General features: G+C 34.3%; 1 protein-coding gene across 2 annotated transcripts in view; it reads right to left on the bottom strand.

Annotated features, from left to right (window-relative positions):
• Positions 1–3,382: 3,382 nt before the first annotated feature.
• Positions 3,383–16,427, bottom strand: part of EXOC5 (exocyst complex component 5) — a 53,438-nt gene continuing 40,393 nt past the window's right edge. For both annotated transcript variants that reach the window (XM_086320535.1, XM_086320536.1), the window contains exons 14-18: positions 12,381–12,501; positions 9,968–10,054; positions 8,026–8,134; positions 7,614–7,829; positions 3,383–6,996 (exon numbers count right to left, since the gene is read on the bottom strand). In XM_086320535.1, the coding sequence (XP_086176661.1) occupies positions 6,808–6,996; positions 7,614–7,829; positions 8,026–8,134; positions 9,968–10,054; positions 12,381–12,501 (722 nt within the window). In that variant the 3' untranslated portion in view covers positions 3,383–6,807. The remainder of the gene's footprint in view (positions 6,997–7,613; positions 7,830–8,025; positions 8,135–9,967; positions 10,055–12,380; positions 12,502–16,427) is intronic.

The following is a 16,427-nucleotide window of genomic DNA, read 5'->3' as shown; positions in this document are numbered from 1 at the left end:
TAATCTACAAAAGTGTCAAGGGTAGCAAAAGTCAAGGAAAGACTAAGAAACCATTCCAGAGTGGAAGAAAGTAGAGATACTACAACCTAAAACACCACATGATTTTAAAGTGGATCCTTATAAATCATTATTGGGACATTCAGTGAAACTCGAAAGGGGTCTCAGGATTAGATGGGAGTAATATATCAGTGTTAATTTCCTGATTTTGATAATTGTATTATGACTATATAGGAGAATTTCTTCTTGTTGGAAATACAAAAGTATTACAGGGTAATGGGGCATCATGACAGTAACTTACTCTCAAAGTGGAAAATTTTTATTTGTACAATATTTAAAACCTTTCTGTAAGTCAGAGATTGTTTCAAAAATTTTTTTTACTTAAAAACCAAAAAATTAATCAATAGATTCCTATTAAAGAGTTGATAAAGGAATTCTATGAGATATGTAGCCCTAAAAAACAATTTTAATTATGATGAACTCTTCTGTCCAGCTCCTGGGTCCACTGTGAACATACATGTTCTTCAAAACTGTTTTAGTTTTATGTCATTAATTCACTCAGATAATTCTTTTCACACGGGATTTTCAGAATCTTAAAGACACACACATACTCACACCCTCTTCCTGTTAGGATAGTGACATGTTCATAGGTGCTGTGAGAGAGAGAAGCTAGGTGAGCTCTATTTTTTAATGGAACAAAATGTTTGTATTACTATAAAAATAACTCCTCCCCCTTGTGGCAAAAACTGAAAATACATTCTACTGAAGAATCCTAATATAGAGGCACTTAGTATTATTCCTTATAAAGTATTTTCACATATTTTTATGTGAATCCTCTAAATAGCACACAGCATTTGCAAACAATATACTTAAGAGGTAGTGTCACAGTTTTCTTTAGTTCAGCACTGCCCAGATTCTACCTGGATAATTATAGCAAAAAGCTGAAGGTTTGATAGATTGCCACACAAAATGCCAGAGTTCAAACAAACCAAATTTTTATCCACAGTATAAAGATTAAAATAACATGTAGGTAAAAAGGGGTGGCCCCATTCCAAGGCACCTGTCTATTTAAGATTACAAGGGAATCAAGAAGGCTTCCCACCTCTCAAAATTTAAAAAATCTGAAAGTCCACCACTGAAGATTAATTCCTTGGAGTTGGTTCCATCCAATCTTCAGAGTTAGTTTATTAACGTGAGGATGCTCTGGGAAAAAGACATTTTCCTTCATTTAATATTGCCAATGGTGAAAACAAAAGGAGGTAACTCATCTGAGCTATAAATGAAATTTAACTTATTCCAGATTCTTATCCCTATTCTTAACTTGCTATACTTCTTCCTATTAAGTGACCAGTCATTGATAATTCTATGTTTTATTGACCTTCCAGTGACTATAAAGTAATTTAAGTGGTTTTTGAAAGTAAACTTAATTACAGTTTTAGACTTTTAAATTAAAAGTAGCTCAGGTGGATACTGTCTCTTCAACACAGTAATATAAATATTAGTATCTCAGCTAAAATGAATTATTGACAATTTTAATACATGTTGCACAGTACATATTAATATAGAAAAATACATGTTATCAGCAGCATAATGTTGACCATGTTCTAATCCATTCCACCTGCTCAAATATTAGTGAAAATAATTATATATTTGTAATGCATCACTGCTGTCTAGCACAAATCTATGCCTTCTGAATAAATGACTTTCCTCTGAGCTTGTTTGCTGTTTGGAGTATGACTGTGATATATTCATATTTCAATTGGCTTCGTATGTACGGTGAGGCAGATAGCAACCTTCTAAACCACTTAGGAAATGAGCAAGTATGGTTAATTACTTGTCTCTCCCCCACAAAAGTGTTATTAATTATAAGAACTGAAGTTTAGCATTACCTCCCAGATAACAATGTTCAAGTATACAGAGAAAAAAGTGTTCGTCGCTTAGTCATGTCTGACTCTTTGAGACCCCATCGACTGCTACCTGTCAGGGCCCTCTGTCCTTGGGATTCTCTAGGCAAGAATACTGGAGTAAGTTGCCATTTCCTTCTCCAGGGGATCTTTCTAAACCAGGGATCAAACCCAGGTCTTCTACATTACAGGCAGTTTCTTCACTGTCTGAGCCACCAGGGTAAGCCCAAAAATATAGAGTGAAAGTGCCAATCACTCAATCAAGTCTGACTCTTTGCAACCCCATGGACTACACAGTCCATGTAATTCTCCAGGCCAGAATACTGGAGTGGGTAACTTTTCCCTTCTCCAGGGGATATTCTCAACCCAGGGATCGAACCCAGGTCTCCTGCATTTCAGGCAGATTCTTTACCAGATGAGCCACAAGGGAAGCCCCGAAAGTGTACAGGGCCTCGTTTAAAAATATCAGTCTTTTTAAGCCCAGGGTTACCAACCTAGCTGCTTCAAATCACCAATTAAAATTCTTATTTTCTAATGTGTCAGATTTCTCTTCTACATACACTTGAGGGTTGTTTCTCCCATTAAATTAGAAAAGAGAAAGACGGATCAGTAGTGAGAATAAAAGTTAAGAGTTAAGGCAATTTTAAAAAGATTAAATATGCAATATTTGATTACATGAAAATGATAGCCTATTGCTAATACACTGCTAGTACATTTTTCTCTTATGTTTTCACTCTAGCATTAGCTATTTTAAGACTACCAGTGCACTAAATGATCAACAGAACTGGCAAACTTACGACATTAAAATAGTTTGTTTCTGAAGGCAGAAATACTGATTTCTTCATATCTTTAAAGGTGGAATTGTCGTTCACCCCTGTTACAAAATATGGCACAAAATATCTGAATTCTATTGCAAAAATTATAACTCAAGTAGCACTATGATTACACAAAATAATACTAAAGAACTTTTTGAAGAAAAGATTTCTAGTAGGCACAAACTTAATATTCAATTAAATTGCATGACCACTTATAAAATTTTAAAACCAAATTTTAAAAGTATGACCACACAATGGACACATTAAAAACAAGTCTAACAGTAAATTAGTTATTACCTCTGTATCTCAATTTCATAATCTAAACACTATAATGAGAACCAAATATTGGATGAAAGGAAAGATTAAGCAAAACTAATGAGCCCATCAAACTAAAGGACCCAGGGTCGCATAGAGTCGGACACGACTGAAGTGACTCAGCAGTAGCAAGGAGAAAAGTGTACAGAACACAAAGAGCGAGAATGATTCGGGTTTCAATCTGAGCCTTTTACTTAGCTACAGACCTTGAGCAGATCTACTTAAAACTTTCTGGGGAATGGGTAACTTCAAATGGAGATAACAGTACTCTGCTCTTAGGGCTGCTTTGAAACCAAATGAAATAACGTATGCAAAGGACTTAGCACAATGCACAGGACTTGAGTCAATAAATATAGCTATAATTACCTTTATTATGCATCAAAATTTTTTAAAGGCTGTTTTTAGTTTATGTAGAATTACTTAAAGTAACAATATGGACTGGTTCTTTTCCTCCAAAGTACACAATGTATTTCAGGACAGACTTTCTCAAGCAAAGAGAAGTACCAGAGAACTGAATACAGCTAAACTAACTGGATGAAAACACACAATGCTTTGTATGTCAAATTCTCCACTAGAAATTATGCTTCTAGAAAACATCTCACACTTCTGAGTCAAAGGGCAAATAAGAGTAATACACAGAATATCTCTGCATTAAAAAAAAAAAAGCATTTCAAACTCCAAGATGTGAGTTTTTGAAGTCACTAACAAATCACACACCCAGGAAACCTGACTCTCACATGCAGTTCAAGCATGCCTTAGGAAATATATAAACATGACCACCTTAACAGGTTTTCTGGCATTTCAGGAACAAAAATCTCTTTATCTTGCTAGATGTAAATACTCATCATCATAGATGAGCAAAAGGCATTTTAAGGAAGCAGCAAATTCTCCACTTTGAATCTATCTACTGGGTGATAATTAAATTATTTTATGATGTGAAATATTTCAAGTGAAAGAGAAAAGAGATAGTCTAAACTATACCATAAATTAACTTACTTAGAAGCTCTCTTTAAAAGAAGAAAGGTGCTAGGGATTTGCAACAATGGTGGTACTCAAAATGAGGCTACTAATAATTGTCTTAGAATAGCCAGATAGCCAACTGTCTAAGGATGCATCCAGCCATTATGTAATAATTCCTCATAAGAAGTATTCATCTACTTTGGTTAGCTGTCATTTTCAATATCACCTGCATTCTGTATTTCACTTTCTGTATCATTTTATGAAAACATAATACACGCAAGCTTTTTCTTGAGTGTTTCTGCATATTCTAAAAATGCAGTGTTTAAGAGCATATTTTTAACTTCAAAATATTATATAAACATTGCATGTTAGCTCATGTGAAACTGGAAAATTATGAAGATTCTCCTTATTCAAATGCTGGCTAAAGTTACTAATGTACAAAGCTCCTTTATCACTACCTAAAATTTTACCATATGCATATGAAGACATTTTACTTATCTATCATCTCTTTTGAGTCATATATATTTGGGGCAAAATTTCATACTGTCCACTAATATGAAAACTACTTTAAAAATCAAATATAACAAATCCAAAGAATGCACACTGTTTTATACAATCAATTTTTTTCTTAGAGAAATCTTTTGTTCCTAATTTTGATTATATAGTCAAGTATTTTTCCGCTTAAAAAGGAAATGAGAAAACCAATGCATGAAAAATAAGGAACATCTTAAAAATTCAATAAAAAATAATTTATAAAATTCAGTATGATGTCTTCAAAATGTAAAAATGGAGTGAAATAAAAAAACAACTACAGGGAATTTGTTTATTGAGCAATAATGTTAACACTTCTAAATTAAGTATTCACTTATGAGTTTTCTTTGTTAGTGTCCTGTCAATGGTCATAATGGAAAATACTGCACAGAACTCAAATATAAAAATAAAAATTAACAAAAGAGCTAAGCAACAAATATATGCTTTACATTTAAAAAATTAATCCAAACAAAATAATTTGAAACACTTCTCTGATGTGGAAGTCTTATAATGTTCTCTCATGTTTTATTTGATATTTTTTCCCTTTTTTTTTAAAAACAAATTGACACTGTACAAAGAGTTCAAATGGCCAGTAAAACTACTGCTTTAAAACTGTTGGCTTTAAGTAACAGAGGTATAATCTGAATTCACATCAGAGCTCTCTAAAATGGCAACAGTACAGCACATGACTTTCTCTAACATCCAAACCTGTTCTGGCTTTCCTTTGGCTAAGGAATAGAAAACTAGACAGCCTTCCAAAGCTGCCACAATTTCCTAAAATGCTTTGATAAATGTTGGCATACTTTATTTCTCTTGCTTACCTTGATAACACTGGGCTAAACAGAAAATGAGGAAAATTCAGTTAAAAGTAACTTAAACAGTAGCTAGCTCACTCTGGACCTGGAAGTTTCAGTAAAGTTGAACATTCAGAAACATATTCTTAAATGTAGTTTTCCAAAATTAGGCCAAAAAGCCTATATTAGAGGAAAAAGAAAAGCCAAAAATGAGTCAAACATTGAAGTTTATCTGTTCCTGGAAGACTATGAATAATACAATGGAAGCTGAAACACTACATACAGCTAAGAACGCATTCTTGCAGAGAAAGTTTATAGTTAACAATTTTTTAAAATTTCCACTTGATATTTAAAATTTTATAAGTGATGTATTATGTCACCATATTAAGCCAATTCAATTAACTACACTCAGTAGGAATCACTTCAGAAATGCCTTGAAAAAGATAATGACAGACACTATATATTTAAAAACTACTAGTCCTTACAAAGTTCATCTCTGGACTAGAATATAATGCTGACTATCAATTTCCAATTCCTCTTAGAATAGAAGACTACCTGCATGTTTAGCCATTCCATCTTATTTCAGTTTAGCATAAGGATAAAAATCTTAAAGGATTGCATTGCTGCTAAACACTGCCAATAATTCTCATATGCACCATTTAGTCTATACCTCACTTTTTTACTTCCCTTATAATATTAAAATAATGAATAAATATGGTCCTTTAGTTAACTCCCTCTACTTTATCTTAAGTGAAATATAAAATAAGGTAGCTTTATTAATTTCTTGCTAGCATTGGCTTAAATTCTGTTTACCAAATAAGAAACTGTAAACTTTTATTTTTCCTTTTACCCAGAAAGCAGATGTATTTCGATCCACCACTAATACCTACATAAAATGTATTTCATTTTAGTTTTATTTATAACATTTTTTTTGGAATAGTATTACTGTTGTACCTCAGAAAAAATTCAATGAACCAACTACAGAAATTATGCCCAATTTTCAACCTTTGAAATAGGTAAAAAGTTCTCCAGGAAAACTTAAAAATAATCTGATTAACAATTACCAGTGCTGAAAAGGTCATTGAAAATTGATAAATAATAAATGAGTCTTGCTGTATTTTACCCAACATTAGTGCAAAACAGGAAGCTGAAATTTCCCAATGGACTATGTTAAAGAACATGAACTGGAATACTGGTAACAATCTCATTTACCTTCTGACATCAACATTTTCCAGGATGAAAACAATGACATACAGCTTTACAGAGTTTGAAATTTATATAAGTTCAGAAATGGAAGTAAAACTTAAGGAAAAAGCAAAATATTCTTAGTATTGTCCAAATTTCAAATAAAACCTCAAGGGTAAGTATGGCTGCTGTTTTTCCAAACAGTCATTTTTCAATAAAATGTTGGCTGTGTCATAAGAAACCTTCTGTGCTTTCTATCAACCAAGGCTTGCTGGAGTACAACACATTTCCCTTGTAAATTCAACCTCAGCTGAAATGTCGAGCAAGGCGGGCAGATCTATAGTCAGCACGAAGTTGTACGAAGGAGTGAAGAATGTTCTTGTCCAGATTAGCAAGTTGTTCTCCTGAGCAGACTTGCTTTAAATTATCTGGGTTTACTACCAGAAGATTGCAAAGTGCATGCAGAGTATCAAAAAGCTGTAATACCAGAGGAATCTGAATTGAGGTAAGAGAAGGAAAAAAATATTTCTAGTTTTATAATCAGTTTGTAAATTCTTCTCACTTATGTACTATCAGGACTTAACTAATGTTAAAGAGTTCAATGTTAGAATTTTTAAAAGCTACCAAAGTGTTAAAAAATTCAAATATTTCAGACATTATATAAACTCAACATAATCTTTTTGAAAAGATTCATACTGTGCCTATTTACTCAAACAGTAATAATCATTTATACTTTTGTAAAGCAGAACTAATTATCATTAATTTACAGCTTTTTTAAATAATTTAAACATTGGGTGGAAACTAATTTCAGAGAGATATACACGAAGAAAGAACATATTTTCTTGATATATGATATACAGCATTAGTTATGGGCATTAATAAGGTCATCTGGACTATGGAACTAAAATACAGCATTTTCTAAAAGCTCAAAGCAAAAATGTGTTAATACTGACTGGAATAATACTTTTTCACTTAGGAAATATCAGATCTGTCTCGTTACAGTATCGACAAAAGTTATAAACTTTCCGCTAATGATTATGTCAGTATACATTTTTATGATCTGACTTATGTTCTTGAACTTATTTACAAGTTTGATATTTGTGAATACATACCTTGAAGTCTTTGGCACACTTCCTATACTCAGCTACATCACAAATTGCTAACATGCCACCCATACAGCTATAGGAATATTGTTGAAGATGCTCATAAATAAGTCGATGAAAACGTACTCCAAGTTCCATCAAAACTGTATCCACATTCTTCCCATCCATGGAATTTTTAATCTTCTCCACTTGTTTTCTTACGTAAGCACAGACTTTAACACAGGCCTGTAAAATTTTTTCTACACTTATTACACAGAAATATGTATCAGCTTAGCTAAGGAGAAAATACATATAATTTCTCATTAATCTCTAAGAATTAAAAAAAAAACACTTGGAGCATAATAAGATACATCAATGAAATGTTAATAAGAGTACAAATAAGGCAGATATTCTTACTAGCATATTAAATCATTTTACTCACATTAGTATACTGAATCAAAACATTGTTTTCATCTTCTGGCTTAAAATCTGTTTTCTTTTGTTCTGCAGCCAAGATATGCTTCATTTGTCCAATCATACAATTTAATGTCCTAGAGAATTGAGAATACCATGTATTTGATCCATTTAATTTACTTTAATTTATATTATTTATTCTAAATTAAATTTAAATTATTTAATTTCATGTCACCATAAAACTATTTTACTATTGGTATACTTCAGATTTTAAAACAAGTAAATTCTAGATCTTGATAGCAAAGAAATCTTAGTTTTATTAGCTTCCTGCTCAAAACACAGGGCAAAGATTCATTTGTCCATTACTTTATTTAAAGAAATCTTAAAGATCTTAGAAGACTGTCACTAATTCATTTCCTTCACAAGTATATTTGGAGAATGCTTAGGAAGGGAGTAAGATAGAACAACTTATAAGGAATGGCCAAAGTTTGGAAGAACAGGTGAGAAGAACCCAAGTTTCACAGTCTAAGGATAAGCAGGAGGCTGAATAAGTGGTACTGAAGGCCCAGTTGAGAAATGAAGTATGAGTCTGTAATGCAACGAACAATGTCTGAGTTTTGTGACATTTTCCAACAGCAATAAGCCATCCAGTTATCAGAATAACAGAATCTGCATTAATCCAGAGTTTAGGATCTGTAAGATAGTTATGATCAAAGGAAATAAATTTTAGGGTAATTATGAGGGAGTAATTAAAGATACAGAACAAGCAATCTAAGCATTAACAGTGAATAAAACAAAGCTGGGAAAGGACAGATTGGCAAGAATAAACAAAGCTGTAAAGGATAGATTGGCAAAAGGCAAAGATATTTAGAGCTAGAGTTCCTATAAGTAACTTATATTCGTTTATGTCTTCTTGAATGGAAGAGAAAAGACAATTACAGGAAGTAAAAATATGCCCAAACCTGGTAGCATGGGCTTTAGAATTTGAGTTCCAGTTCTACCAGCATTAACTGTATGATCTCTAGCAAACTACTTCATTTCTTTAAGCCTTCACTTCCTCATCTGTAAAATGCAAATGGTATTTCTTACTTAAATGAAATTATACAAGTAAAGATCCTTGTACTGTGCCAGTGAAAGAAAGTGAAAGTAATAATCACCCAGTCGTGTCCAACTCTTTGCAAACCATGGACTGCAGCTCTCCAGGCTCCTAGTCCATAGGATTTCTCAGGCAAGTATACTGGAGTGGTTTGCCATTTCCTTCTCCAGGGGATCTTCCTAAACCAGGGACCAAACCTGGGTTTCCTGCATTGCAGGCTAATGAAATTATACAGGTAAAGATCCTTGTATTGTGCCAAGCATATAGCAAATGCCTGATAAATGCTTGATAAATAGATGACTATCATCAGCAACATATGTCCACTATCATCTCAAAAGACAGAATCCACCACTCCATATTATGAACAGGTAATTAAAATAAACATCAAAAAAATTTTCAAATGTAGAGTTTTCACTCAATGGAAGTTACTTTTAAAAACTGGTATATTAATTCAATGCATTTCAGATATAAGCCTGAAATCTTCTGGGTTACATACTATTTTTAAGGAGTCTGGAGAGAGGAAGAGGAAGAGGGAAAGGGAAGGGAGGGAGGCAGGGAGAGATGGGGAGAGAGAGGGAGGATGGGGACAGAGAGAGACAGTGTCTACAGCAGCATTTACAAAAAAAAAAAAAAGATTTTCAAATTGAATTGGTCTAAAGTTAATCTAAACCTGCTGACTTCCATAAATAATAAATCTGGAATCCAATAAAATGACATTATTAGGATGAAATAAATATGTAAAAATAAAATCAAACATTATAGCAGGATAGTGGAATTCAAATAGACTTTTTTCTTGTCTGAAAATATTTTTCATGTTGTTATAATGGTGTTTTTACAAATAAAAGCAAGAGAAATAGTAAAACTAAAAACTTGCCTATCAATGCCAGTATCCAATTTCATCTCCATCTGTTCAATTATTTCTTTTTTTTTCTGAAGGCATTCAGATAATTTAGGAGAAGAGCTATTGAATGTTTAAAGGGGGAATAAAAATCATATTAGTAACCTTAGAATTCTAAAAGTTTTCACAATTCCTGCTTATTGTTACATACCTAGACACACATACACACACTTAATTTTAATTTGCTTCCAAATCCAAGCAGCATATGAACAGTAATTATTTAGTATTCACTACACTCAATTCATTACAATAGTCATGATAGGAAAAATTTATCATTTAAAACAGGAGGATTTAGATTTATTATTTTCATCTCTGAGGAGCTATCCCTTTAGAATATAAACATGATTTTGGAATTATTTGGTTTCCTTTTTAATTACATTTCTGGTGTACTAGTAAGAAAAATAACAGGCTCTTGAAACTATAGTAAATTACATTAATTAAAATTTGTAGACTAACACTCAATCCAGTTGTATTTAGCTTTCCTATATTAAAAACCAACCCCATGAATCGCAGCACACCAGACCTCCCTGTCCATCACCAACTCCCGGAGTTCACTCAAACTCACGTCCATTGAGTCAGTGATGCCATCCAGCCATTTCATCCTCTGTCATCCCCTTCTCCTCTTGCCCCCAATCCCTCCCAGCATCAGAGTCTTTTCCAATGAGTCACCTCTTCGCATGAGGTAGCCAAAGTATTGGAGTTTCAGCTTTAGCATCATTCCTTTCAAAGAACACCCAGGACTGATGTCCTTTAGAATGGACTGGTTGGGTCTCCTTGCAGTCCAAGGGACTCTCAAGAGTCTTCTTCAACACCACAGTTCAAAAGCACCAATTCTGTGGCGCTCAGCTTTCTTCACAGTCCAACTCTCACATCCAAACATGACCACTGGAAAAACCATAGTCTAGTGACTAGATGGATCTCTGTTGGCAAAGTAATGTCTCTGCTTTTGAATATGCTATCTAGGTTGGTCATAACTTTCCTTCCAAGGAGTAAGCGTCTTTTAATTTCATGGTTGCAATCACCATCTGCAGTGATTTTGGAGCCCAAAAAAATAATGTCTGACACTGCTTCCACTGTTTCCCCATCTATTTCCCATGAAGTGATGGGACCGGATGCCATAATCTTCGTTTTCTGAATGTTGAGCTTTAAGCCAGCTTTTTCACTCTCCACTTACACTTTCATCAAGAGGCTCTTTAGCTCCTCTTCACTTTCTGCCATAAGGGTGGTGTCATCTGCTTATCTGAGGTTATTGATATTTCTCCTGGCAATCTTGATTCCAGCTTGTGCTTCATCCAGTCCAGTGTTTCTCATGATGTACTCTGCATATAAGTTAAATAAGCAGGGTGATAATATACAGCCTTGATGTACTCCTTTTCCTATTTGGAACCAGTCTGTTGTTCCATGTCCAGTTCTAACTGTTGCTTCCTGACCTGCATACAGATTTCTCAAGAGGCAGGTAGGTGGTCTGGTATTCCCATCTCTTTCAGAATTTTCCACAGTTTATTGTGATCCACACAGTCAAAGGCTTTGGCATAGTCAATAAAGCAGAAATAGAGTTTTTCTGGAACTCTCTTGCTTTTTTGATGATCCAGCAGATGTTGGCATTAGACCTCGTTAAAAAGTAAATTTCCTTTCAAAATGTGATTCAGAGATCACAAGTAATCTTTATCTTTGAGATCAATTCTAGACTAATAATTACTTGGTATATCAATGTTTATAAAAAATGTCTAGAATTTTATCTTTTATATGAATATTTTTCCTCTTATGACAGTACTACACATACAATTTTATAAAGCATGCTCACATACACACTACTTCACATAATTCTCATATGCTTCAAAAGTTCACATAATTGACAGGAAGATATAAACCAAATCTTATTTAATATCTCATCAAAACTTGTCCTACTGATGGCATAAAATTGTTACTGCACGTCTTCATTATAACAAGTGGGAACAAGCTAGAAGTCACCTTTCATACAGATTTAGGTTTATGACACAGTGTTTTCAAATAAAACAAAATTAATACCACAGAAGGAAGAGAATACAGAAGGCAAGGAAGAGTTTATGTTACTTTTTAAAATTTTTCTTTAAACTTCACATCTTTGAGATAGATATTATTATTTCCATACAAATTACCACACTACATTATTTGCAAATGGTAAATGTTAAATACTTGATGTCAAATTTCTGCTGTCAGAGATGAAGGGGAGGAAAGAAGCAGGTTACAAATGCTTACATACACCCTGAGGGCAACTAGGTTGCTTATTTCACACCCTCCTGCCCTGTTTGATGTTTCAGTGAACAGATATTACCTTTAAAATTTAACATAAAGTAGAATATTATAGTATTCTTTGAAATACCAATGAAAATCAGACAATTTGACTAACCTTATTAGTGGCATAAGGTGATCATTAAACTGCTTGTCAAAAAGATGAAAAATAGTATTGGCCTGGTGCACAACATCCAAAAAATAGAGATTTGCATTCTTAGAATCTGAAGAAGGAATTCCTAAAGTTGGAAGGCATGTATATGTTAGAATCATATTAAAGAAATTCATCTAGGCAACAGAAAAAAGAATGTGGATAACATGCATAAAAAAGAACTGCTGTTTCAATAAGTCAGCAATAATTTTTGTGGACAAAAAATAAAATTAAGCTCGTTAATACCAAAGTTTTAATGCCAAATTTTCACCATATACTCAAGTCTTCATTGTTTGCTGAGATAAATCAAAGACTAAACTTGTAAGTGAATCATCTTGGACTATACCTTCTCCTTCCCCACCTTCTTGTGCCTAAAGATTCACATGAACCATGAACACACTTCTATTAATACCATTTTTCTTATAACCAGGCCTCATTGTTGGAGAAGGAAATGGCAACCTACTCCAGTATTCTTGCCTGGAGAATCCCAGGGATGGGGGAGCCTGGTGGGCTACCGTCTATGGGGTCGCACAGAGTCGGACACGACTGAAGTGACTTAGCAGCAGGCCTCATTACCTCTGATAACAGGTAAAATAATTTTCTTATTAGTTCAAATTTCCTAATCTTTTATGCTGTATCTTGTGGCCAGAGTAAGGTACTTAACATATTTCACTATGTTCTCTATCTATCATTTCCTCAAAAATATTCAAAGACTCCTCACTGTCAACAAAATAAATTCCTGATTTTCACCATTGTATTCAAGCCACTTCACATTCTGACCGCAAAACAAACAGCTGACCTCTTCAGATTTCAGTTTCCTCTTTTGCAAAAGAGTAATAGTTAAATTCCAAGGTGCCTACTAACCATAGACATTTATGTTCCTAGCTAAAATTAAAAGGCATAAAGGACCAGGAGAAATATTGAGAGAAAATGAGAATTAAAAGTTTAATACCTAGAGTTCTTTACAGAAGGATGATTTTTTTCCCCAAAGTTTTAAAACAATGTTTTTATTTTCCCACAAATGACAAAATCACAACTGGCAAGAAAACTAAAGTCTCCAACACAAACTTACAAGAGAAAAAAGTAGTCAATACACCCGTATGTATTAAATACTAATCCCAGCTATTAATGAAAGACATGATAAGGCAATAGTTATGTATGTCTTTAAATTACTAAATTATTAAAGTTCTTATAGAAAATTCAGTGAGGGTAGAAAAATGGGTATAAGCATATACACCAGTAACAGTATAGATTAGTGGGGGAAAAAATCCTTAGGAAAACAGTTTGTTTATATGCACCGAAATTTTTAAAATTTGCAACACACTTTGATCCGGTAATTTTAGTTCCAGAATTTTATCCAGAGAAAATAATTCAAAAGAAAGAAAACACGGTAAGTTCTACAGAGTTCACTACAGCCGCGTAGAAAATGCATAGGAACAGAAGGCATATTCTCATCCTACCAGAAAATTTCCTAATCCCTTCCAAATTATGAATACTGCTATTAAAATGAAGATGCTAGGCTTCCATACTAAAGAACAAATCCTTCATACCATATGGAATCAAATTTGTTACTTTTTTATTATCTTCATTAATCTTCATATCTTTGAGGGAGATATTATCTCAATATAAATGACCACATTAGGTTATTTGCAAACTGCAAATGTTAAATACTTGATGTCAAGTTTCTGCTATAAGGGGGAAGGGGAGGCAAGCCGGCTACAAACGTTTATGCACATCCTGAGAGCAACTAGGTTAAAATAATAATAATAATAAAGCGGGGGAGGGGGAATATAAACCACAAGGTTATTGGATTATAGGTAATTTTGCTTCAACCTTAGAAACTTTAAAGAAAGATGTTACACACAAACATTTTTGAGCATGTGCTATGTGCTTTCTAGTAGCTTCAGTTCAATTTAATTCAGTTGCCCAGTCATGTCCAACTCTTTGTGACTCCATGGACTGCAGCACACCAGGATTCCCTGTCCATCACGAACTCCCGGAGCTTGCTCAAACTCATGTCCATCAAGTCGGTGTTGCCATCCAACCATCTCATCCTGTCATCCCCTTCTCCTCCTGGCTTCAATCCTTCCCACCATCAAGGACATTTTCGATGAGTCAGTTCTTTGCATCTGGTGGTCAAGTATTGGAGCTTCAGCTACAGCATCGTCCTTCCAATGAATACTCAGAACTGATTTTCTTTAGGATTGACTGGTTGGATCTCCTTGCAGTCCAAGGGACCCTCAAGAGTCTTCTCCAACACCACGGTTCAAAAGCATCAATTCTTCGGCGCTCAGCTTTCTTTATAGTCCAACTCTCACCTTCATACATGACTACTGAAAAAACCATAGTTTTGACTAGATGGCTCTTTGTCGGTAAAGCAATGTCTCTGCTTTTTAATATGCTGTCTAGGTTGGTCATAGCTTTTCTTCCAAGGAACAAGTGTCCTTTAATTTCATAGCTGCAGTCACCATCTGCAGTGATTTTGGAGCCCAAGAAAATAAAGTCTGTCACTGTTTTCATTGTTTCCCTATCTATGACCCATGAAGTGATGGGACCGGATGCCATGATCTTGGTTTTTTGAATGTTGAGTTTTAAGCCAGCTTTTTCACTCTTTCACTTTCATCATGAGGCTCTTTAGTTTCTCTTCGTTTTCTGCCATAAGGGTGGTGTCATCTGTATATCTGAGGTTATTGATATTTCTCTTTGCAATCTTGATTTCAGCTTCTGTTTCATCCAGCCCGTCATTTCGCATAATGTACTCTGTATGTAAGTTAAATAAGCAAGGTGACAACATACAGCCTTGACACGCTCCTTTCCCAGTTTTGAACCAGTCCACTGTTCCATGTTCAGTTCTAACTGTTGCTTCTTGACCTGCATACAGATTCCTCAGGAGGCAGGTAAGGTGGTCCTGTATTCCGACTTAAGAATTTTCCAGTTTGTTGTGGAACAAACACAGTCAAAGGCTTTAATATAGTCAATGAAGCAGAAGTAGATGTTTTTCTGGAATTCTCTTGCTTTTTCTATGATCCAACAGATGTTGGCAATTTGATCTCTGGTTCCTCTGCCTTTTCTAAATCCAGCTTGTACATCTGGAATTTCTTGGTTCACGTACTGCTTATGCCTCCCTTGGAGAATTTTTTAGCATTACTTTGCTAGCGTGTGAGATGAGTGCAATTGTGTAGTAGTTTACATTCTTTGGCATTGCCTTTCTTTGGGATTGGGATGAAAACTGACCTGAATTTTCAAAAATTGCTGAATTTTCCAAATTTGCTGCCATATTGAGTACAGCACTTTATCAGCATCATCTTTTAGGATCTGAACTAGCTCAGCTGGAATTCCATCACCTCCACTAGCTTTCTAGGTGCTAGACTATAATGCAATTAAGACAAATAAGATTCCTAACCATGAGAACTTACATGCTATTCTCTCTGCTTAACATACTCTTTCTCCAAATATTCAATTTATTCCTTCACTTCATTCAGCTGATTCATGTCTCCTCAGAGGCCTTCTTTGACCATCCTTTTTAAAAAAGCCCTCTTCCCCCTGAATTCCCCATTCTACCTCCCATTACTATTCTCTATTTCTTACTCAATTTTATTTTTATTCACTGTACTTACTAGTCATTTGTCAATCTTTTCCATAAGAATGTAAGTTCATAAGAATAAGCACTTAAGTATATGTTCAATGAATGAGGCGAATACCAATGCATGAAAATTTTATTGTAACAAGTGCTATGAAAAAAGTTAATTCAATGATGAAATAATGAGTAACTAGGCTGGGAGAAGTGGGTCACTTTAGCTAGGTCCATCACCAAAAGACTCTCTAAAAATGTGGTACCTTAGTTAAGATCAGAAGCCTGAAAAGCCAGACATGAAAAGAGCTGAAGAAAAAGAAATGGGGGTTGGGAGGGGGGGACACCAAGTGCAAAGAACCTGAGTGAGGAAAAAGAATAAAGGCCAGAGTGGCTGGGGTAGTGAAGGGAAATGCAGATGAGATGAGGATGAATATATAAGA

This window comes from Bos grunniens, chromosome 10 (assembly GCF_055505025.1).
Source record: "Bos grunniens cultivar Pamir isolate PY7600 chromosome 10, Bosgru_T2T1.0, whole genome shotgun sequence".
NCBI lineage: Eukaryota > Metazoa > Chordata > Mammalia > Artiodactyla > Bovidae > Bos > Bos grunniens.
The sequence above is the reverse complement of the archived record's forward strand: the minus strand, read 5'-3'. Positions and strand labels throughout refer to the sequence as shown.